Here is a 25,206-nt window from a genome sequence, read left to right as displayed (position 1 = left end):
AAAAATGCTGAAACTGCCAAGTTGCTCAGCAGAATATTGCAAAGAATTCCAAACATTGGTGTTTAATGCCATGCAATGTCTCAAACTATCCAGACTTCATTATGTTTTCTTGTTGCTGATAGCAAGCTATCTCGTGTGTATGCTATGTTCACATTCTTGTGCGCGTGCGATGGCAATAAAAAGTAACACTGAATGAAAACAGGTTTGCTGGTTTTAAGATGTTGAACACGTTAATCATGTTAACAGGATGTTTGACCCATTATAACCTGTCCAACTGAAACATACAACATACCAATATAGCCAAACTTAGCACGTGTTTTGAAGAGGTTTTAAGAATTCTGATCAAGGTTTACTAAGAGTTCATGTTCTTCTTCGTCGTATGAGCTGTTCTTCCGGACTATATGTTTGGGCATGATGTCATCAGCCACTTGACAGTCTCGTCATCCAGGGCCTTCAGTCCAAGCGTTCCATGTGGTGGTTGATGGATTGGGCAGTCATGAACGACATGGTCTACTGTCTGGTCTGTGGCGCCACACTCGCATCCCGGTGAGGGAGCCAGTTCATGTTGTGTCACGTATTCAAACGTCCCCAACAGCAAATCAAACTAAAAAAACGACTGATTTGCTGTCTGGAGTGGCATCAACAATTAAGGCCAAATGGGCTTCAGTTGGTCATTAAGATGTTCAAAAAAGCACCTCCTTCTGTCTAAATCCAAGAGATAGGTAGAATTGCGTGATCACGATGGTATTCGAATCAAGGACCTTCTGACTGTCTCTTACCACTGAGACACAGGACAGGTTGCAGATTCGTCTACAGCCAACAAAGTGGCTTTCACGCACCAACTATGCATACCATACTGACTCTAGAAGAGCTAGAGAGTCAATAATTTTGACAAACCTTGACAACGAGTCTCCTACAAGTCAGCAGTTGCAGTGTTGCTAGATAGGGAAATAGGATACTAACTTTAAAAATTCTGGTAAAATTTAGAAGCCTTTGTTGGCAAGCTTTTTGACCTTGGAACCAAACCAATTTTGGGTGAAATCTGTTGAAATTTTTCCCCGTTTAATTTCTGAAGAAAAAAATTTTTCAACTTGTCTCAACCAAAAATCTCCACCCAAAACCAGAAATCTCTATCCAAAAACACGTTTTGTAACGGTGGCGGAATTCATGGCGGTGCTGCTGAAGAGGAAAACAACGTTGATCACCTATGAATCCATGTTTTCATCCGTTAAAATTGTTTAAACAAAGCACACCTGTCTGCCCCGTTAGTTCGGTGGTTACGCGTCTGGTTCAAGACCACGAGACGCTGGTTCGACTCTCGGGTTGTGCGTTTGAGCAACGCAATTAAGGACTGCTGAATTAGCATTTGCTGATGTTCACTGCCTAACTATGGTTATAAATGCAGTAACAATCCATGTGCAGTCTACAATTTGTGACAAAACGTGTGTTTTGTGTGTTTATCCATGAATTTCTTTAGTCTTGTGCGTCAAAATCTACTGTAGCCTATTTGTATTTTTAGGCAAGATTGCTTTACGTAGGGTGTTTTAAAATCTGGTGAAGTTGTGTGCAACTGCAATCTGATGAAATTCTGGATACTTTTTAGTGACAAGCAGCTTCCAGCATCTGGCACCACTCAACAGCTGTGAACCAAGCTAGTGACAACAGGGCTAGCAACATTTGAGCAAGTGGCTGAAGTTAGTAAATGATGAAACTGAGCAAGTAACAACTGAACAAGCCGAAATTGGTATGTCACAAGTCAGCTAGTTCAGTTTAGTAAGTGATGACCACGTAAGTCTCACTTGAGCACGTAAATCTGATTTGTTGACTTGAGCAGTAGCTGAAATGTACTTGCTAACGACCGAGGTAACGGGTGGCAAACCTCCCAAAAGCAAAAGATACTCAAAATATAAATCATAAAAACCATTACATTCTTTCACGCAAAAATAAAACTCATGATTGAACTTCGACAACATCCAGTGCATCAATGGGCCTCTTGGGACAATTCGCACACCCCGACCAGGTCAACAAGTTCAACCCATCTCCCCACTCCCCCTTAGACTTTCTAATTTGCAGTTTGATAAACACACAACCAGTCATCTCAATAGGTTAAAGCTGCTGTGAACATTTAAAGCTGCAATTTAGGGACGGTACATTACGGGACGCGCAACTCCGTTGTTCCTTCAACATTAGAAGGGTCAATTGCCAATTTGACATTTTTTTACGCTTTACTGCAGGCTTGCTTTCAACTAAAAACCTTAAATTACTTTAAAACCAACTTAACTCTTCTTATATAACCCATAAAAAGTAAAATATTTTGTAAATTAGAAAAAAACGTAACCCTTCTAGTGTTGCGGATAAGCCAAAAGCGGATGAAGTTTCGCATCCCTATGATCTACAATCCCTACTGCAATTATACGATATCAGTACTGCTTATGACCATACGTGCTTGTGACCGAAGTAAGTTATTAAATTTCTTTCAACTTAATAACTTACTTCGGTCACAAGCACGTTTTAACGTTTGCGTTTTGTCGCTTCTACCTTTTTCTCGACCTTTGCTATGTTGACGTGTATTGTTTTTTGTTGTGATGGTCAGAAATAAAAACAACTGAACTGAACAGTAGAAGCTGTCCACTCAGAAAATCAACCCTGTTTTACGGTGATTCAACGTCTGCAAACGGTTTCATGACCAGCCAGAAATGAAACAAAGCTACTCACGTTTGCTCCATTGTTTCTAATTGTAACGTTGATGTTAGCTGTAACGCCAGGGCGAAACACCACGTCACTGAAGTCACACGTCACAGTGACGTTTGATGGCGTAATCTGACGGGGCATCAGACGAATGAATTTGAAACCTGGAAAGACAACAATATCAAACATACATTTTTAAATCACCAGTGTTGACATATTCATTATTCAAGTTTTGATTGCGAGAGAACTAGTTTCCAGAAGTCACTTTCTGACGCGAAAAAGACAATACAACTTTGAATGCATTATCTCTGATTCGATGCTTTTAACATGGCCTGGTAAGATACATACATCACCACACCTGTAATTGACCCCAGAAGGGCGTAATAATGGAATCAGATGGGATCGGGAATTGACACTTTATTCTCAACGGTTCACTGGCTGTTGGAGTGGCATAGATTAATGGATCTCAGCCTCTTGGCAGTTTCCCACGTAAAGCAACTCGAAAATTTTACAAAAACGGCTCATGCTGCTGAGTAGAAAAATTCTCATTTACGTTGTTTCAACGTAAAAGAATAACAATAAAGGTATCTGAAAAGTAACTTTGGTCTGTAGAGGGTACTACTTGAAGCACAAGGAGAAGCGAATAGAAAAGTGACCTTTTGCTGACCAATATAACACAGTCTGAAATAACTTACCAGTGGTGCCGAAGTTAGTTGAGGATTGGGGGGGATAAATCAACATTTTATCAAACTTTAGACGATATTGAAAATTGGGGGGATGCATATTTTTATACACAATTTTAGTGGTTCTGGTAGGCTATTAAGTTTATTAGCCTAAACAATCACCGGACCTTGGTAACTTAGCTGCTAACAGCATAATGTACAGATAAGAAATCATGGAGATAAAAGTGTTACCATCGCTCTTGTGAATGACTGCTGCAAGATTAAGAAACAAGCCTCTGACGTCCGACCGATTAGGTCACATTTTTCTATTGAAATGAGTAGATGATTGTTAATCATTATGTTTTTATATTCCTCACACTAAATTAGCCTACATCAAGGAGCAGTCGTCGAAAATTGTTTAATGGCAAGTCATATGGAAAGGGACAAGTCAATGGCATGTCAAATAGCAGCACACCTCTATGAGCACTGGAAAAGATTAAATTAATTTGCAAACCAGTTGAGTAAGCAATGCCTTGATTTTGTAAAATTTTCTTAGTTATTGGAGGGGACATAGCTTTTTCTCTCATTCACTGCTGAAAATATCCTACACTTGCCCAATGCTGGTGCCGGTTTACCTAAAGAAGATGCAGTTTAGGGAGAAAAATTAGCAAGAAAATTTTGCGAAAATGGAAAAAATTTACTTGCTTATTTCCTCAGTTCGGGGCAGCATGTGACCAGATACCACCATAGCCAAACGGGACCGAAATATTTTAGAAAGGTAAACGGAAAAAATGCCCAAATTGTTTTTTTTTTGTTTCCACAAAAACTAAAATATTTCTGTCAAAGAGATCCAATGCAGCACATGTGTTTGTTAGTGTTAAACTGTTTTATTTGCATCAACAGCGCACGGGTACAAATAATTGACACGGCGAGAGAGCACAAACAAACATAGCCAGGTCAAAGACTTTCAGAAACCGGCCTGCCACACCCCGCGGCGGCGGGGAGCGGCGTGATTTATGGGGTGATGATGCACCCGGAGGGTTAAGTCCACCAGCTTAGGTCGCGAGGGCCAGGCTGGGGAGTCGAGGTACCTGTGGAGGGAGAGTGTGGATCGAAAAACTATATGGCCCGTCCGCAAATTTAGAATGGCGGAGCGGGCCAGGGAGACAGGCTCTTTCTGCATAGCCCAGAAAGAAGCCCTGCGACGAACCGGGCGACCCGTCGTGTGTGGACGCTGGAACCGGCAGTAATTGACCGCCGGGCAGCGCCCACGTCTCCTTCACGCGTCCTCGCGCAGGTACTTTGACTCTTATACCCGGTCTGCCAGTAGGCAGAGCGGATAAAATTGGGGTCTCCCACGAGGAAGAGAGTCGAACCATTAAAGGATAATTTGGCTCTCGTGGCAGACGAATAATCAATAAAAATGTGGAGCAGAGGCTCGGGCTTCTTCACACAGAATAAATCTTTCGCCTTTTACTAGAGATTTCCGTGGGAAGGAGCACCACAATGAGTCTTATGGATTTTTTCATCTCGCGTCGGCGAGATTCATAACCTTAATATTATCGTTGTCATCGGCTTTACAATCGTCACTGCTGTCGTATTCTCACCTACCTCTTTTTTACACTAATTAATTGAGGCTTCGCTACAAATTTTATTTAAATTTTGTCTCCCACAAGAACCAAATTTCATTAAATAGCTCATATTCTATTCCTCGTGGGAAACCTCAAGTGTATATTGGAGTCAAAGGGACCTGTGCAAACCTACACTATCAGAATAATGTTAATTAACTGCAAAAATACTGTTATTCAACTAAAATCAGACGCGAGATTGATTGGAAAAAACTGAAAGCTAAGGATAATGATCTAACAAAGTATGAAAATTGCATCGTGGGAAATAAACGCCGTTTGTCCAATCTGAGTTATCTGACATCGCCCGCTGCATGTTTTGTCGATGCGAGAGGATGGCAAGTCATACAACTTCTACATACAATTGTCATACCAATAAAAAATCTGTAAAAAAACATCATTCACTGCACAAAGTGCACAGTATACATCACCAGTCAATCCAGCTGGCAATTGTTTTTATTACCTTTGCAAATTGCAGACGTTGAATCAATGTAAAAAAGACCAATTTTACAAGCTGATCATCAGTTGATCAAACAAACCAGCAATTGTCAATATCACAAGCGTTGTATTATTTATTACGTCACCAAAAAAACATGCAACCTTCGGCGTCACAATTTCATCAAAGAACGTGAAAGGTCAAAGTTCAACCAAATAAATCAGTTATCATCTCCGCATTCTTCCTTTGAACATTTCAGTTGCAATAACCGGCAATAAATTTCAAATTTCTCAGGAAATTGGCGAATAACAATGAAAAAGGGTTCAACTTGCTTTGCCGCATATCTTCAAAAGGAAAGTTCAAAGTGACGCCGCTGGACTGCCCAGCTTGCGGTGTTTGCGGTTGGGCTTTGGCTGGGATGAATTTGCACTAAAAAGTATCAGGTTTTTGGGAAGGTAAATTTTCCATTGACTGATTCAACACAGTTTACTGCACCTTAGCTAGGAAAAGTTAAATAACTTAAGGCAACATACTATAGGACGTGCGTCGATTGCTTATAAATATATAAATTTTAGGGGGAAAATCATTGGAACGACAGTCAATCTAATCAAGAAATAGAGCTCAAAACGTAGAATTTAAACTCATGTTCAGCAAACGTTTTGAAAACTGAACTGTTTTCATCTTCAGTGCTATAAAACACATCTAAATTATGGTATTGAATATGAAAATGGTTTGGTTTTTGAATCGTGTGCTAAGCATGAGCTTAATTTCAACACATTGGGTTGTTATTGTTAATTAATATTGGATTTGTTACATAACTGGCCCATTCAGAAGTTGTGGTGCCATTTAAATTTCCAAAAAGCTCCCACTCTTCTAAAACAACGAGATCAATCGTGGAAGTCTTTGCCTACTGCTCCTCAGGGGAGGTGAACTAACAATCCCGGTTTACCGCCGTCTTTATTTACATCGATTAAACGTCTGCAGATGTTTGTTTATCAACCATCAAGACGAGGTCACACAAGAATTATGTTCTTCTCCCATGATGGGTCAAAATCTCAAGAGGTTGGAATTACAGCAAAAAGTGTGTCAAACTGTGTCTATACGTAGCATCAACGTAAAATTGCATAACGCTGATCACGAAGACACGAAGCTGCGTCAGACGCACATTTGTGATATATGAAACGACATCGCGACCACACAACAACCTGAACCACTCGAGTTGTGCATCGGTTTGAAGTGGATGAGCCCCAGTCATAAGTTTGGGCTGTGGGAAAATTTACCGCAGATAGGCAGGTATACAAATGTGCCAGCTCTGTTATCCCAAACAGTAAACTCGCAGTTTTTACATTGTTTAAACATCTGGAGACGTTCAACCAATGCATAAAGGAAAGGTTTTGTAGATTGCTAACATTGCAACGAATCATAAGTTACTTGTTTTCACTTGCAACATTATTTACCTTTCAATTTTGAAACCGCACTGGCCACATTAATACAGAAATAATGTTCTTGCCTTCCAAGTGTTGCAATCTTTCTCTGATCATTGGTGCGCTGCAGCAGCTGATAGCAGCTATATAGGAGTAAATTACGCAACTCAATGAATGAAAAAAATTCCCATTCAACATAAACTTTCGGCAGCAACTAAGTGACGTTTCATGCCATATCTAACCTAGTTAGCACTGAGTCTGCTGTGTTGCATAAACCATGAAGCACTTTTGTTTGTGGCGTTTGTAGTTTTTTTCGGGAATTTGTTGTGTATGTGTTGTATGCCTATCACTGTGATATGAAGATAATTAAATTCGTCGTACTTTGTCCAACAATTTAAACAATACATTTAAAAACAACGACATTTTGTTCTAAACTTTTGAATACGAGCAGTCACTTCGGTTGACTGTAATTCAGACGCGGACGCAATCAGGGGCAAGTGCTAAGCGGAATAACCGGAATAAGCTTGTTTACAGCGGAGTTTAAGTTTCAAATCAGTCACTTTGAAGTTTCAATGCTTTGTGTATCAGTAAACATGGGGTTGAAGCATGGAACGGTGTCAACAGTTTAATTTGATTAACTTCCAAAGAACAATGAGATCTATTTGCATCCAACCAGACTCAGTGGATGATTGTTCTGTGAGAATCACTGCATTTGTGACATAAGGTTGACCAATCACGTTGTTATACCAATACAACGTAACAATCAACAGCTCGAATGTTTCACTGGTGCAAAGGTTTGCAATTGTTGCACAACAATGCGCATGGCTTCCCTAAGCCTTCACATAGCTTCGTTTATTCGTTAAAAGAAGTACACTGGAATGGCAATTGGTTAATTTTCTAATGAGATTGTCTGACATCATAGCCTTGTGGTTGAGGTCAAGGGTAGAACACCCATGCATCAACCAAAACACAGGACTTAAGATATGTATCAGACCATCAACTCTTTAATGTGGTTGTTTACAACATATCTTATCTGATCAAGCAGATTATTATATCAATGCATCACAATTCTCTTTTCAATGCAATGGTTACTGTAGTAAACAATCATCATCATTATGTCCCTTCCTCGTATTGAGGTTAGGTATAATGCGCCAGTGTTCTTGACCATGAGCTGTGCGTATACTGCGCTTTCGTAACTTAATTTTGTCCATTTAGTGATGTTTGTAGTCCAAATCATTCTTGTCTGCCGTTGTTTCTTTTACCGTTTATCTCTTCTATTAATGATCTTTGTAACAAATATTTCAATTTTCTTCTTTTGACTGTTTGTAAGAGAATTTTACTTGAATTGAATTTGGAGAGTACTTCATCGTTAGTGATCTTTTGTTTCCATGAAATTTTTAACATTTGCCTGTATGTCCAGAGCTCGAAGGCATCGATTCGTTTTTCCATTTTTTGTGACATTGTCCAAGTTTCAGAGTTGTATAAAAGTGTTGACCAGACATAACAGTTTAATATCCTATGACGAATTGATAAATTTAAACTTTGATTGATTAAAACATTTTGTCATTTTTCCAAATGTAGTTATTGCAATTTCTATCCGTCTTAGAATTTCATGGTCACACTTCCCATCTTTAGTTATTAAATGTCCAAGATAGGAAAAAGATTTTAGTTTTTGTATATTTTTATTGTCAATTATAATTTAGAGTGCTGGGGTGTCTGGTGATTTTGAGATTATCATTGATTTGTTTTTTAGCGTTACTTTTCATATTAAATTCTTTACCAATTAAGCCAACATTGTCCAATATTTCTTGAAGATTTTCTTGTGATTCAGCCAACAGAACAGTATCATCAACATAGCGTAAAATTGTTATGTTCAAGCCGCCAACTTTTACCCTCTTCATATCATCAATGCGTCGAAAAATCATATCTGTATATAAATTAAAAAGACATGGAGAAAGTACACATCCTTGGCGTACTCCACGCTTGATATCAATTCCTTTAGAGTTTAGACAAATCTTTTTTCCATGCGAACAAATGCTTTTTGATTCCAGTACAAATTGATATAAAACGTAAGTCCTTGTAAGCTGTAGTGTAAACCATAAGATATGGAAACGATGAAACGCAAGCCTGAAAGGAGACTGCTTTTGTGAAAATGCGTATTAATCACGCCCTTTTTTGAGAAGATAAATATATGGACCGGCTCGTCTGTTACCACAAAAGGCAAGAGCGGTCGATAGAGATTCCTGGAAAGAAGTGACAGCCCATTTTGAATCGCCGACGGAAAATGATGATGATTGAGTTCAAATTATTATGTTGCTAGCAGTGGATTTCAGAATCAGATGGGCTACCTCAGTTTTGAATCGCTGTAAGAAATGCTAAAGTACATCATATAGCAAACGAGCGTTTTGGCACAAACTCTGTAATCAGTCAATTCCGTTATCAATGATGAATGACTTTCCCAGCAATCAAAAATCCATTCTTTCACATTGCAGTAACGTCTGCAGACTTCGAATCAATGTAAAACGACCATGTCATTTGGAAACCATTAGAAATGATTAGAGGTTTCCAAATTGTAGCAAAATCACCAATTTGCCTTTATCTGTAAATACTTCGGCAATTTCAACTCGATAATGTGGGTACCAACATGAAAGTCATCGTCAACAGTCAACTCTATTTACTTTCTAGCTTTACTCAACAAAAACTTCAATTATTATGATGCCTCAATTGAAGCTGAAAATTCTAACTAGAAAGTAACATTTTTTATTGACAAAATTTTCACAAAACACATTCCTTAGACCTGAATTAGCTGAAAGTTCTAACTAGCAGTAGAATTTTTCATTGATAAACTATTTTTACAAAACGCATCTCCCAATTCTTAATTTTAATCGACATTTTTCTTCTTTATCGTGTGTCACACGGCCGTAGCCCAGAGCATCACGCAATCGACATTTAAAGCCAATTCTTTGAAGCTATTGCTGATACTTCTTGAAACTAAGTTTGAGAAATCAGCCGCAGGTGAAAATGAACAAGGAATTACAATAACAAAAACGGGAAGTAAAAACGAAGAAGGAATGCAAAAAAATAAACAAAAACTGTAAAACTTGTTGGTTACCTTTGGAATCCACGCCTTCCACTGTGACATAGAATGGCTCGACGCTTCCAAGAGCCTTGCTTGTTGCGACATACTGGCCCCCTTTCCTCTCATCCATTACGTCATTTCCGCTTTCCGAGATGAATCGCACAGTCATCCCGTCAAAGGGATTGAGGTCAAGGCCGTAAGGGTCGAAGATGAACGACAATTCATCAGAAGGGGAAGGGTTGCCTTTTAAAATCTGAAAATTGCAAGGAGAAGGTTGCTGGTAGCTGCAGTTTTGTCTGAAGTTCTTCAGAAGCTGTTCTCAGAATAAAATAAACCTAAATTTGGTGAAGTATTCTATTTATAGCAGAAGAAAAAGAAACGTATATTTTGGCTAATCAGAGTAATTTAATTCAAATAAACGAAAGAGCTTGAAACCTAAAGAATTGTAGTTTTTAAAGTTGATTTCAAACCAGAAATTGGGAAATTGCAAGTTGGATGATGTATGCATTTTCCGGAATGGCCCGTTTCGGTGAGTCCGATTCGGTGAGTCCGATCCCTTAACGGGGGATTTTTTCAATTTTTTTTTTTAAATTATCGGGTACCGTAGCCTAATTATCATTGCCGTTTTAGGGTTAGGGGTTAGGAGTTAGGGTTAGGGGTTAGAGGTTAGGAACTCACCGAATCGGACTCACCAAATCGGACTCACCGAATAGTAGCAGACCCGTATTTTCAGCCTGTATAATTTTCCTTTTTTATATTTTTTCGACATCTGATAATGTTAAAATAATGCAAAAATGACAACTTTTGTGAGCTGGATTGTTGTATTTCTGTTCAATCTAGACTTATTTCGGATAGTTTGATTCAGATAAAGTAGACGAAGAAACAAGGACGCTAATCTAAACGGCGACAATCCGATAAAACGGAAACATTGATGAGATTCACCAGCAACTCGCCACAAAGACCGAATCGACTTGCATACAATAGCAATGTTGCCAGAGAGGAAAGAAAATGTCACACCTAGCCCTTTTCCCGACCTTTTAAGAATTCGCATCAAGTTGGCCGACAAGCACAGAAGTCAATCTTCAATAAGAGAGTTCAAGTCAATGAACAAGAAAAGAAATTTGACGCGAAAACCAGCGTTGACGAGAAACATTCATAACATGTTACAAATACAAAGATAGAAACGAAGTATGAAGGGAAGTGTAATCGTGTTAATCTCATATCGAGTTTCCTGCAAGTCCAACACCTTCATTATAAGATAAAGTTGTAATCGTTTTAATCCATTGTCCTGTTATCGACCCCATTGTCCTATCCATTATCGACCCCTGGACAGATATGTGGACCTAACAACGCTCGATGAACACACAATCCATTAGCTGCTGCGCCTGGATGTAAGAACGTGATCTGCGGCGGCCTCAAACGCAAGAAGAAGAATCGTTTTAATGTTACGAAAAAATTCACTCCAAACGTATTTTATTAGAATCTCATCCAGTTATGTTTCGTCGCAATCAGGCACCCTCCGGTTGAGCACGTAAAGTAGCCAAGACAGTAAGGAAGCCAATCTTCATCTCCACCGTCAAACATGTCGTTAAGTATCTCACCAAACCATAGCTTCCTGCCCTTGATTGGAGTCGAACCTGTGTCCTTTTGAACGTCATGTGGACGTTATCACCACTAGGCTATGTACTTCCCTGACGTCATTCGCAATCGCTGAGCACTCTGCTCTGAACGAACTGAGTTCGAACAACAAGAAGGATTCTTCCGAAAAATCCGGTAGTTGGTTGCGATTCAAGAGCTTTCAACGTTAATCCTGGGAAGGAGCCCAAATTGCTCAATAAACAAACAAACCCAGTCGGTGTTCAACTGGGAACAGGTTATGTTTTTAAACGTTTAAACACAAGTCAGCACTAACATTGAAATCGTATTTGTTTCCACCAAGCGGTCTTGACAAAACAGTTAGAATAAAGCCAAGTGTGGATTTTGCAGAAATCTTCACAGAGCAGTCCGACGTGCTGCCGTTTGTCACCAACTTCCATTCGCCGCGTTTGTTTTCAGCTGGAATAGTGGCGGAATACAGGTTTCCAATGCTGAAACAAACATACGAAATAATCATTGTTTATAAAATTCGTGTGTTTACACACTAGAAAAGCACAAGGTTCGTAGGTACTTCTTGCCTATACTGCATTTGACTTGCAATATTGAAAAGCGAATAAACAATCGCTCTCTCTTTCTTATCGGCATTGAGACTAAAAAAAATCTGATGCAAATCTTAAATTCCGGGGTACCGCATATTTGGCGTTTAACACAGTCCCGGCCTCAGATTTGCAAATTGCAGGATTCTCCCCTTTATCTGCAATTAAGTGTGCAGCTAAACAGAAAACTTCGTGGATAACTTCCTGCTTTTTAATCGGTCAAATTCCATCCTATTGCTCACAGTAAACTACGATTTACAAATTTGCGGCTCGGTCGCCGTGGGGGACAGTTTAAAGTTTTTTATTGAAGTAATCTTGCACGTTCTAAAATTTTCTTGGATATACAATAATTTTGCTTCCAGGGCATAACGCATGGACATGCTTCGGCTTTGGAGAATGAAAACAGCGACCATGTTTGTATAAGAATCGATTGCAATATTTAAGAAGAAAATGTTTAGAGCGCAATCAACGCCATTTGATCAAAAAATAAAGAGCCCAAAATGTAGATACTAAACTCATGTTCAGCAAACAAACGTTTAGAAAACTATACTGTCTTCATCTTCAATGGTATAAGTAATCCCTGGTGCGCTTAGATTTCTTATATATTGCCAATTGATATTGATTTAAGGACCGCTAACATTTATAGCACTGAAGACGAAGACAGTATAGTTTTCAAAACGTTTGCTAAACATGAGTTTAGTGTCTATATATTGGGCTCTTTAATTTTTTATTAGACCGCCTACCCCTACCATACTTGTTACGATAATATATTTTAGCGTTCTTCTGGTGACTGCCGGCTAGGTAGCATAAGCAGTCAACACTTGGCATTTGCTGTTAGGATAATCAGATAAATTACAAAGAATGTTTGGTTATTGCTTCCATCCGTCATCATAGCCAGAACTCAATGCCATTCCAGCAAGAAAAATGATTTATTTTCACAAAGATTCAACTTCTACAAACGTTGAATTATTGTTAAATGAAACTTTTTTCGACGGGTTATCAACGGGTGGATAGCCACATGGTGCACTCCGGAAAGAACTTTCGGCTAAGAGACTTGTTAGCACACTCCCAGGTATGTTACTGTATTTGAATTCATTTATCTCGTTTCTAAAATTTGACAAGTTCACTGATAAGGCAACAGCCACATTTGCTAAGTATTTTAAAATCGGTTGTTGAAAATAGCTTGTTAGTGTAATTTAGGAGTTGCTGTACATGCAACAAAATCTTTTTTGGAAAAGAAATTACTTGCAAAATCAATGAAAATCTCGTTATAGCACAAATCACCAGCATAATAATTCTTTTCAATGGAGTAATAATTTGCTAACGATAAACTAAGATAAATTACACTGATTTTGGTAGTTGAAAAATTGTTTGAACATTAAATTGCATAATTGGTAACTCTGTCCTATACGAATGAAGTAGATGCTTTCAAACATGTCGGAAAAGTTATAACAATTCCTTTATGATCTAACTATCTTGAAATACGCCTTTAAAATTCAAAACAATTCTTTTGGCATAAAGTTTTAGCAAGCTTGATGCAAAAATGGCTCGTCGTGAAAGACAGGTCTTAAGAGAAAATTTATTTTTTTAGTTTGGAACAGCTAAACCATTTATTGGTCTTTCGACGATGTTGGCAAAGACAAACTAATCTGAAACAATTTAACGACAAGGCAGAAACAATCATCCATGCAACATGTCATAGAAATACTTGGTCTAAATTATTCATCTGAGGCCGTCAATGCCTGGTTCAGGCAAAGCAATTGAAAAAGGAATATTTGATTGGCTGCTTGGCGTTTGATATTATTCCATTAAACTACGTCATTTTCTTTCCAAAGCCTCTTGACGTGTTAGAGATAGCGAGAGCGGCGGCAGCGATTCGTGTTGTTCGTCTCTGGAGTCAAGCGGCGCAGACAATCGCTGAAACGTTTCGGACGTAGGCGAAACGAATGTGAAACCACTGGTTTGATTCAAACATAACAATTCAACAAAATTCAACGTCCCTGTGGAAAAGATGATGTTTTAGCTGAACGATTTCAAATTTCAGCAACAGATGGTGGAAAAATTAACTTATCATCAGCTGTTTAGGCAATTTTTACATTGATTTGATATATAACAACGCAGGTTCAACGCCGAAATCAGACTCGGCTAGTGTATCGAAAATTGTAGATTCAATTTTGGAAATTTTACGCAAATTTTATCGCACAAAAAGGTTTTTCGATGAAGTTGTTTCCACTGAATTAGAAATTATACAATAAACTTTTTCATTCATAGGTTTGTTTCGTTTCTTTCAGTCATAACAACACAAATTTATCATGAGGAACTTTCAGGTGGGAGTTTTTAATTTTTTATTGGTCAACTTTTCAATGAACTTCAAAGTGACATTGCGGCAAAGTTTAATCATAATGATACTGTAATTTACTGTGACAATGAAATTTACTGTGACAAGGTTGGTATAACACTTGCGGTGTTCCAGAGATAGATTGCAGCAATTGCAAACAAAATGCTTAAAGCAGCAAGCAGAGCTGTTGATTAGAGATACAAAATTTGAAAATTGCGAGTAGAATGTTGCTCTCACCACTTTTAGGCTTATTTTATTCTGACGATTGCTCCTGAAGAGAGTCAGACGAAAACCTGCAGCTTCGGGCTACCATGAACAACATCCTACTCGCGATAAGTTAATTGCAATAATCAGATCCAACACTTATTCAAATAGAAATATTCACTTGCAGAAGGCTACATACACATTAGTACTATCTAAATTGCATACCACTCGCTCTGTAGATCTGTATTGCTACAAGCGTAAGACGTAAGTTGCCAGATTAAATATTTTATATATTTCTGCTTGTAGTTTTTATTTTAAGGGTTCCATTCAGCAGCCACTTTCCAAAACAAAACGGATTTTGGTAAACAATTCTCCATCTCCGTGTTTTTTCCACTCTCCCTGGCTTTTCAGTCGTCACCCTTTCATTCAGCCTCCCAAGCTTTTCTATACTCATCGTGCATCTCGCATTATCTATCTGCGCATCTTCCAATTTAAATTATTCGATATCAATCATTTCATTTCTCCTTTCAATAAAATGTGAAGCCTTTTGATGTTTTCTGCCAAACTACGATTGGTTGGGAAGTCCCGTTACTTTATGTTGATCAATCACTCTGTGACGTTACAACGGGGATGCTACATTTCAACTATGCACCCCTTTGTGAGGAACAGAATAACAAACAATATAATTAATTTGTAAACGTTTGTTACTTTCAATCGAGAACGCACGTTTTCCATTCAATTTCCTGGCAAAGTTTACAAAATGCTTCGGCTAGGTGCAGCAATACCACTCGTTTATCAAGCTTGATGATGGAAATTGACTGTGGCACATTTTTAAAAAGGAGCCCGTTTGGTGTTTCAGACGAGATCTTGTGTTGAACTTTGTTGTTTTGATTAGGACGTTCACTTTTCGTGATTATGAAGAAAGCCAAAGACTAGCAACCTTCTATTCTGCAAGTCATTATGAGTAATTTGTCACATGGATTTCATTCGCTATTGTCGTATATAGCGCAGAGGAGTGATTGTTATAATGGACGCGACTCTACATAAATGCTATTATTGTTAATATTATTCGCCTGTTCTCGAGACCAGCCGTTCTACTCAATACGGCCTGGGCATGACACGTTGGCTAAGCGGTTTTGGCCTGGAAAAAGACCTGGCAACTGGAATTCTGCCCAAATTCTTTTGACCGACAATCGAAATCGACTGAAGGGATGAAAAAGATTTATTTTACCTTTCAACAACCTTGCTAGACACGTCACTGCATACAGACTGAACATTGACACGTGTGGAGCGCTTTGTGAGCGTGAAGTGTGGCGCACCTGTTCCAATGTACCATCTAACACACCACGAAATATCAACATCTAAACAATGTAAATTAAGGAGTCTTGAACGTTCGCAACACCACGACGATTAATAAATGCAATTATGACGTTAGACTAAATAGATCCGTCGTCGCGTTTCAAGTGTTTCGATTCCAATTCATGAGGTTTCCGAGTGAGATTATTAAAACAAACAGACACAATTGTGCTCACGCGGATGGCCCACCAATAAATCAAAGCGGCTTTTATTAGGGTCGGCAACATCTTAAGATTTCCAATTTCATCATCGCACCTGTTCCACAGACGTCATCTTAAACGCGCCATTGGGCATAATATAAGTTTAGCATCAATATTTTAACCTTTAAATAAAAACAATAAAAAACCATTGTATGCTCACACAAGCCCGGCCAAAAATTCAGTTTTTTTTTGCATTGTTTCAGCGTGTGTTAAACAACAATTTAAGACTCGTTTGTTGAAGGTTGAAGACTCGTTTGACAGGAACTTGAAAAGACAAAGTTGAAAATGCCAAGTCTAAGGAAATCATAAAAATTTCTTCTGGTACAAAATAGTCAGCTACTCCCATTTGTACAAATCGCTTTAGTTCACGTGGCGTTTATTATGTGATGTGAAGAACAACTTTTACTGAGATAGTGAGGTGATCTTCATCTATGTCCACTTGTGCGGTAAAAAGGGTTTCCGGAAAAAACAAGAGTACAGAAGCATTCTGAAGTAGTAAACATATGTCAGTTTAAATAACATGATATACGTTCTTATGGTGCAAACTAAACTGAACTATCACAAGATGTATAAAATGATAATTCTAATAATTCACGACTGACTTTTTCAGGGGCTAGATCAGGTAGTGAGTACCTGTCTAGCATGGCAAAACACAGGACCATGTTGTTGTAAACCAACCAAACATGCAACATGACATTAAACTTCCGAACAAAAATATCACGCGCAAATTTTGAAACTGGAAGAAAGAGTGTAAATGTGATCAATCCACAAGAAACCGTATGAGTCATGAAGAATCAGTTTGTTTTCGCAACACTGTTTGTTTATAATTGAGGCCTTTTTGTTCTTTTTTCAGCAAAAATATGATAAATAAATATCTTCTGACAATTTCACACTGAATGTTGTACGTTGCCTGTCTGTGGTACAAACAAGTGAACTCCCTCCTGAAACTATAATACTTCAAGAACTGTTTAAAAGACAGAAACATCAAATTTAACACAGAACTCGTATTATCTGTTCAAGAGAAAAAGCCCATTTTCAATGTCATAAAATTTCTGCACTCGGTTAGTTTGCCTTCAGTTAGGACCAATCAGAATTTAGCAGCCACAGCTTTACATTGAACTTGCTTATTTTCTACTGATCAACCAAAACTTAGCCAACTACCGAAGCATGACAAACTGTTCACGATTGGTTGTTTTGGACGGTGAAGCGATACGCGGAAGATCTCCAGCTAAGAAATCAGTCAATTTTTACTCTAAAATAAAATAATAAAAGCAGTGACCTACGTCGGAAGCATCGATCATTGCAAGGACTGCGCTGCTATGGTGAAATCATCATGTCGTCATAATAGAATCGAGGATGAGTACGAAATCATGAACGAATCCGAGTCTACAACGCCAACTGATTACGTCACAATATAACTCACACAGAAAGTGACGTCATGTTGCCATGGATATCTTGAATCGCCACGTCACCACAGTGTCCTTGTGCTTCCACCACGACTTCGCTGATGGTGCCATCTACCGGGAAGGAAACGGATTGGCTCTCTCCTGCGGCCAAAAAAAGTTAGTCACAGAATTATCTGCATTTCAAATTATTGGTTACTTTAGATTATCAAATTATCTTCTACTTCTTATTATATTCTACTTCAAATTATTGGCTACTTCAGGGGGGTACCCTTTCTGTGTCTCCCCGCATTGCGAAATCAGGTGAGCAATTTTTCTGCTGGTTCAGGAAATTCAGGATAAATTATTTCAAATATTACACTTCTTATAATGTTTAGTGGCCATGCCAAAGAGATTTTTGTCTACACAAAAAGCCTACATCATACGCACGTTTTAATTCATTGTTATCAATATTGTGTCAAATTATGTTTTTACTCCTGCATGTTATTGCAACTGCATTGTTCTTGTGTTCCAATAATGAAAAACAAAGTTGAATCGAGAGCTGCAGAAATTACATATCTTATTTCTACAGAAATTAAGATTAAAAACTAACTTCTTCACCCCCCCCCCCCCCCCGCTCTAAACAGCCTCTGAGGTCCTTCGATGTGACAGTGACATCACGTCGTTGTAGTATACTGCCGTACGCGGTTGGGGGGGGGGGGGTGGGGGTGTATTGTGACATAGCTGTGGAGCATGAACCTTCGAAATTTCCTCCAAAGACTTCGCCAAACTTATTATTTTGTTTTTTACAAATTGCAGCATTTGGATATTTTTTTAATGGGGTCAATCAGGGCATAGATTAGATTAGAATCTTGCAAAAAATCGTTTTATTTTAGATTTCCACTAGTTACTTTAGTTATTTTGTTTATTTTATTTATATCAGGTCCATAACTGGCCGGCTTCGAACACACCAAAATCTATCCCAGAGTCGAGATAATGAAAACTAAAAACGTTTGTTGCTTGTTGTTATCAGTGAAAGTGTTAGTTCTGTGTTGGCGTAATCAAAAAGTGATTTATCGATTGAAAAACTGATTAATTTCATTAATCAATCGTTTGCAAACGTTGAATAAAATTACAAGAAAAGTTAAATTTTGCCTGTTATCGCATTCTGTACAAAATACCAACAACAACTTTATCATTTCGTATGTGATTTGATAAACACGAGTTGCACTAATTTGCACAAAGAACGCGTGAGTCTACTAAAGAATTGAGGAAGTTGGCTTTGCAACAAGATTGATTTGGCTTCGGTCACGTAAGCTTTTAATACCGTAAACAATTACCACCAACGGAGGTCGCACACAATGCGAAGAAATTACGACAGTAAGATTGATTTTTTTACATTGATTTCACGTCTGCGCGCATTGAATACGCGTAACAAGGACTGATTTTGCTGGCTGGGTTACAGTATAGCTGTAGGTGCGACACTATTTCAATCTACAGTAAAGTTAGAAACCCAACCAGCAGAGGTGGTTTTAAAAAGGCAAAGGCAAACCATCCGTTGGAAGACAACCCTCCTGCTGATATTTTCAAAGGTAATCTTGCAACGGTAATGGCAATTTTAGCTCAACTCTCAATTAGCTCTAACTCAGGAAAGTAGCCACGAGAGGGGGGCTTGGGGGAGCAACCGCCCCTTCCCAAATTTTGTTAACACTACTATAACGTTTTAATATTATTACTGTATACAGTAATTCATGTTGAGTAACGTTTGCCCCCCTAAACTAAATAAAAATCCGAAACTCTTTTTTGTTGTGTTTTGCTTAAAAAGCCTGAGCATGGCTGGTATGAACAATGCTGCTCTTTACCAGCACGTTTTTCTCCAGCAACAAATCTTAGCAAGTATACACATAGAATCTGACAACCACCTGCCAATTTTTGCTTCTTAATGGAGACTAGGCCTTGTTTGATTCCCGTCTGCACGATCTCCGTGGCTTGGAATATGGAATTCTTCTGCACAACGAGTGTCTGTGCAAAGCGAAAGGAAAAACACTTTTATTGATCAATCAACGATGGAAAGGAATGTGCTTAGTTAGAACGCACCGTTTTACTGCTACAACATTAATTTATATCAACCTTAAAACAACTCGCTTTATTCCACTCTATGATTTTTTATTTTTTTTTTGCAAAACCGGTTTCGCTTACGGAAATGAATCATTTTGCGGTAACCTATGATTGAAAACAGCTGTGAAGTCAGATGAATAACATACGACTCCGACTCCTCCGTTTATAACTGGCCGACTCCGACACGCCAAAATTTCTCCGACTACACAGATCTGGTTTTTAAACACTGGCAACATTGCAAATTGATAGCTTTCTATCTGACACGCTGATGATCAAAAATAAAAGCAACTGAACTTGTCAGCAAAAAAATTAATATGCAAAAATAATAGGATAAGCAATTTAACACATTAGAGGACAACTACACGCCCAGTCAAGCTAGTTCAAGAGAGACCCAGATAGCAAAACAATGTAAAAAGGACCAGTTTTGCTGGCTGGAAAAGCCCAATTACGGACAATGTTCAAGTAGCAAATTATCGCGTTGCAGATCGCAATTTCGAATATTGAATCTTTTTCAGTACTGCTATTTCGCATTCATCAAACGCTGGCATTTGCACAACAATCTAACCTCTTGGTGTAATTTATTCGGTAATTTTTCAGTACAACTTGATAATCGGTAGCCTGCAGGAAAATTTACGGAAGCTCAGTTAATACAGCAGCTTAGTTTATAAAAAGGTTATAATTGTAATTAGGTGCTAAAATAAAAGTTCAAAGTGCGGCCAACCATGACTAACCGTGCCCCCTGTCTCATTCGCGATGTGCTGGTACAGACTGAAACACTTTAAATATCGCGATGAGCCTTTGTTCCTTCGACAGTAGCCAAGATCGTTGGTTAACATGAAAACGACGGCGATATTTTTCCGTTTCGCTTCGGCCACCACAGTATCCTGCAACAAAGCCCCAGTATCAAGTTGAGAGTAAGATGACACGCAGCATTAGTAAAAGTTACCTTCTTTAAATTGTTTCTGACGTCGCTGGATGTTGAAACGAAGTTGAATTTTGCTACCTGGACAGTGCAGACAACAAAATAACAAATCAGTCCTTTTTTACATAGAATCAATGTAAAAAAACGATTGATTTGTTGTCTGTGGGCACAAGCAATGTATGGACACCCGACAGAGAGTTTCATGTTATGGACCATTGCAGCAAACCAGACGCAAGCAACCACAGCGGAGTTTATCAAGGCTAAATAAAGCAATGATTGTTACCATCGATACGGAACCAATCACCAAGAGCAACAAACATATCGCCCTTGAAACGAACAAAATTTCCTTCCCAAAAAGTTGGTTAAATTTCATGACTTTACAAAAAAAATGCATTCAAGGTTATATCCTTCCAAAGCAAGGTAAAAATTTTATGGTGCAATTATGTCGTACAAAATAAATTATCTTTCAATTATTAAGAAAGAGTCGAACGCCATCATGGGACAAAACCGACAAAAAGAACACTACCGTACCATAACAAAAAAAAAATAGAGTTCAAACATCCAATTTGATTTGCAAAAGCAACAGTTTTTACTTACACATGTTATAAACAATAGTATTGCTAAACAACCTTCAATCTATGACGATGAAAACATTCAGTCAGTAGCTGTCTAAAAGTCTATGACATATTTCTCGGCAATGCAATTTTCTCAAGAACCCGAGCACGAAAGAAATTTGTGGCTTTTATGTCGAAATAGAAAGTTTTGTTTACGTCACAGCAGTGTCTGATAACGTTGTGTTCATGTAAAAGGCAAATTAACGTCAACAAACGAAGAACTGGCTCAGACAAATGGAAAGCCTTTTCGGATAAATCTCTTTCAAGTCAAAGCAAGAAGCCGAATACATTTATTTACTGCTGCAGTTGTAACTTAAATCTGGCGCCGAACCTGCAATTTGTAATCTTTGGCGTCAGCGTCGGTAATCACATAGAGAGTGGAGCCAGGTCTGCTGGCCTCGATGGCGAGTTGAATCCCTCCCAGACAATTCTCGGGCTGATCCCCTCCGCCGTGAGCAAATAATCTGCTCAATTTAGTAACTGTTACACATCCGTCGCACACATTATGCGGTCATAAAACATTACTTCTGTGTCATCACAGTCACCAAGATGATGTCACAATGCAGCAATAAAAAAAAAAATTAGATTCTTCTTGAAGTAATCTACACAAGCGGTTTCTTTTAAGTACTAACAATTTATATACCGCCACATTCAAAGTGCAAACTATGTTCCTGGGCGCTGTACATGATACATGGGGATGGTGATAAACTAAATGTTTGTACACAAAAAAGTTGTCACATAGTTAGGCCCACCATTACATTCAATGTTTTATTCATGGCGACTCATAACATAACAAGGTTGGTTATCCAAGCCTAATCTATATACTAGTAGGCTTGAGCACCTGTTAACAATATGCCAACAACATGGGTCACACGTCTACTCAATTTCATTTGGCTCCGGAAGCAAATAGCCGTCTCATTCATAATTACAGTGACTTGTCCACAATGAGTTCATTATAAAATACAAAAACTGCAGTTTTTTGTATGTGCCGCAAAAGTTTCCAAGAGTTTTAGCATCCAGCAAGTACAAAAGAACTAGCACATGTAGGCATGACATAATGTACGATATGATTTGTTTTGATGAAAAAAATAATGCTTTATCAACAGTATCAAACATTGAAAACACATTCTTTCTTTGTGAAAGCTATAATTTTTCTTGTTGGCTCAACATGACAGCATGTTATATTAAATAAAAATTTATTAAATTATAAATTACACAGAGTAACTACTAACTAGATTATGTTTGTGCAACTTAAGTGGAGGCTTGCGTGATTATTCTATTAGCCCATTAAGTTTGACGCTCAATTAATTTAAAATAACGTTGTAAGATTGTAAAGCAATGCGTCAAAACCGCCAACAGTCTGAACAGAATATGTAGCAGTGACAGTGGCCGTCAAATTTTACGTTGAGCCAACGTAAAAACAACAACAAAACAACATCAGCTTTCAAAGTTCATGACATACTGAATGTTCTTTCACTTCATGTAATAATGCAACGAATAATCACCAGTCCAAAAGTAAAAGATTTATACTGTATAGTGTAGTAGTGTATATGTGCGTCTGTGAGCACGAAATGATATATTTTCTCACAGTGACTGCAAATATGGTATAAAAACAAAATTAAAAAGTAAGTTTTAAAAAGTAAACCAAGAGAAATAAAAGTCAATAACGTGATGGACGCGTAAACTCTTCTGTATTCAAAGATCTGTCAATTTCCCGAGATAGCACGACGTTGAATCAATGTAAAATGACTGATTTGCTGTCTGGACTGGATCACTGTACATCGCTATATTTTAGTGATGGTCACAGAAAGACACGGGAAGTTCTCCCAAGATCATTTGTAACACTTACACAACGAGCTTGCCTTATATCAACATCCTGTTACTTTCACCTACTTTACTCTTCATGCCAACGAGTATACGCAAAATATTTTACATTAATTCAGCATCTGCGGACGTTGGATCCAGAGAATGTGACTGATTTGTTAATGAGGAATCCAATAAAATTGTTGTGTTTTATCTCAATATTTGGCTTCTCGGGTTCGTGGCTGAGAAGTCAAAGCGATGATACAAAGTTCGAAAGGGCCTCGGTTCGACACCTATGAGTGGCACGCAGCTGTGTCTGAGCGAGACACTTGATATCAACTTTGAGGTTCAGCTCAAAGATTGGCTACTTTGTCGTCACGTTCACTTAATCAATGGTCCACCATGTTTTGATACGACAATCTAATTATCTTACTTGGCAAGAGCATCTTTGAACGCTTGAGCGTCTCTAGTAACGGTAAGTGGTCCAATACCAGGGTCGTTGAATGGGACCAGAACAAAGTCTTGAGGCTTGTCCAATGTGTTCTGAACGTGGTTTATTATGATCTAAAAAGAAGATTTATAATATATGTTTGTCAGTTTATAACTGCAATGCAAGTCAACTTTGTACTACTTTGCGTTTTATGTGTTTTATTTTTAGACAGAGAATGAATGCAAGTCGGAGCTGGAAAACAAGCTAAGAGAGAAACGCCTTAAATGGTTGGGTCAGGTCGTAAGGAGAGGTGAAGATTATGTCGGAAGAAGAATGAGACAATTGAAAGTTGGTAAAGAAAGCGCGGAAGGCCGAAAAGAAGATGAAGAGATTGTGTGACAAAAGATATGGAAATAGTGAGAGGGAAAGAAGAAGATGCTGCTGACAGAGTGATGTGGAGGACTGTAATTCCTCGTTCATTTATTCGTATGGTCAGAGAAATAAACCAAACAAGTTAAGACGTTTGGCAAACGGTATAAAAGACGCTAAAGCAACACTTAAATCACTCATGGATCACTGCAAAGATAAAAGTTGGAAATAAGGAAAGTGCTCGAGCCTGGGAACCCACAGAAAGTAGAGTCAAATGGGTTTAAGGCAAGTGTTACCTACACACCAAGCGCAAACACACATTCATCTACGGCTTAAAATCCTTTACGATTTTGCTATCTTTTCACGTTCATTAAAATGCTGGTATATCGTACATTGTAGGTAGTATTTTATTTTTCGTTTGGACGACCACAATAATCAAAAATAAAACGATATACAAGCATGAAATATTTTATAAATTTCACTCTGAAGAGTCTAACCTCCAAGAGGCAACCCAGACAGAAAATCAGTCTCATTTTACATTGATTTAATGTCTGCAGAGTGCAGACGTTGAATAAGTGTAAAAAGTGACCGATGTGCTGTATGAAAATGAACCTGCTTAAGCTATCCAGCTCAATCACAGTGTGATTGAACTTCATAAGCAGAATAGTTCACAGACGCCAATTGAAAATGTCAACCTTCTTCAAGATATTATTTCAAATCAACTTTTCAAAAATGTCTACAGGATTTGCATGAGCTCGCTAAAACTTCATCAATCATTCGCGTGTATAAACTTGTAAATTAGATGCAATGAGAATGTTATCACGTCATGCCTGAGCTGCTTCGTTGAAGGGCCTATCAAAATACCGCAATTTTTTAAAATTACAAAAGTAGCAAACGATGATTGATTGATTGATATTAAACTGTCCAATGTCTATACATTACAGTGACTGAACTACCTTGCGGTTATAAGAAACAATGTGCAAATGTAAAAATATTTTTAAAACTAGCTTTAAAACACACAAGTTCAACGCACGAAAGTGCCATAGAAAACAACTACTACAAACCCATCCAGCAAATTCATTATTTTTTACATTGATTGAAGGTCTGCAAGCATTGAATCAATGAAAAACGAACTGATTTGCTGGTTGGCAAATGGCATTAACTTTCCAAACTCACATTGACTCTTTTTTTCGCGGCACTAATTTCTCCTGCCATGCTTCCCGTGTCGTCTATGACGAAGGCCAGGGTCGACCCAAGACCGATCCCCAAAAACTGACCAAACCGGGATTCCCCCACTTCGTTTCGTAATCTGTAAATAATACCGTGTCAAAAAATCTACACGTTGAGTCAACGTAAAAGAAATT

General features: G+C 38.2%; 1 protein-coding gene and 1 non-coding gene across 3 annotated transcripts in view; one reads left to right on the top strand and one right to left on the bottom strand.

Moving 5' to 3' along the window:
* Window positions 1-25,206, bottom strand: part of LOC145771966 (inter-alpha-trypsin inhibitor heavy chain H3-like) — a 69,925-nt gene that overhangs the window by 43,075 nt on the left and 1,644 nt on the right. For both annotated transcript variants that reach the window (XM_082583744.1, XM_082583743.1), the window contains exons 2-10: window positions 25,019-25,151; window positions 23,477-23,607; window positions 21,572-21,704; window positions 20,436-20,588; window positions 19,509-19,608; window positions 17,628-17,751; window positions 11,827-12,001; window positions 9,948-10,167; window positions 2,716-2,852 (exon numbers count right to left, since the gene is read on the bottom strand). In XM_082583744.1, the coding sequence (XP_082439870.1) occupies window positions 2,716-2,852; window positions 9,948-10,167; window positions 11,827-12,001; window positions 17,628-17,751; window positions 19,509-19,608; window positions 20,436-20,588; window positions 21,572-21,704; window positions 23,477-23,607; window positions 25,019-25,151 (1,306 nt within the window). The remainder of the gene's footprint in view (window positions 1-2,715; window positions 2,853-9,947; window positions 10,168-11,826; window positions 12,002-17,627; window positions 17,752-19,508; window positions 19,609-20,435; window positions 20,589-21,571; window positions 21,705-23,476; window positions 23,608-25,018; window positions 25,152-25,206) is intronic.
* On the top strand, window positions 4,785-4,895 carry LOC145772927 (U5 spliceosomal RNA). Its single transcript, XR_014289354.1, has one exon. It is a non-coding gene; the product is annotated as a U5 spliceosomal RNA (small nuclear RNA).

This window comes from Aplidium turbinatum, chromosome 6 (genome assembly GCF_918807975.1).
Source record: "Aplidium turbinatum chromosome 6, kaAplTurb1.1, whole genome shotgun sequence".
In the NCBI taxonomy this organism is placed as follows: Eukaryota; Metazoa; Chordata; class Ascidiacea; order Aplousobranchia; family Polyclinidae; genus Aplidium; species Aplidium turbinatum.
The sequence above is the reverse complement of the archived record's forward strand: the minus strand, read 5'-3'. Positions and strand labels throughout refer to the sequence as shown.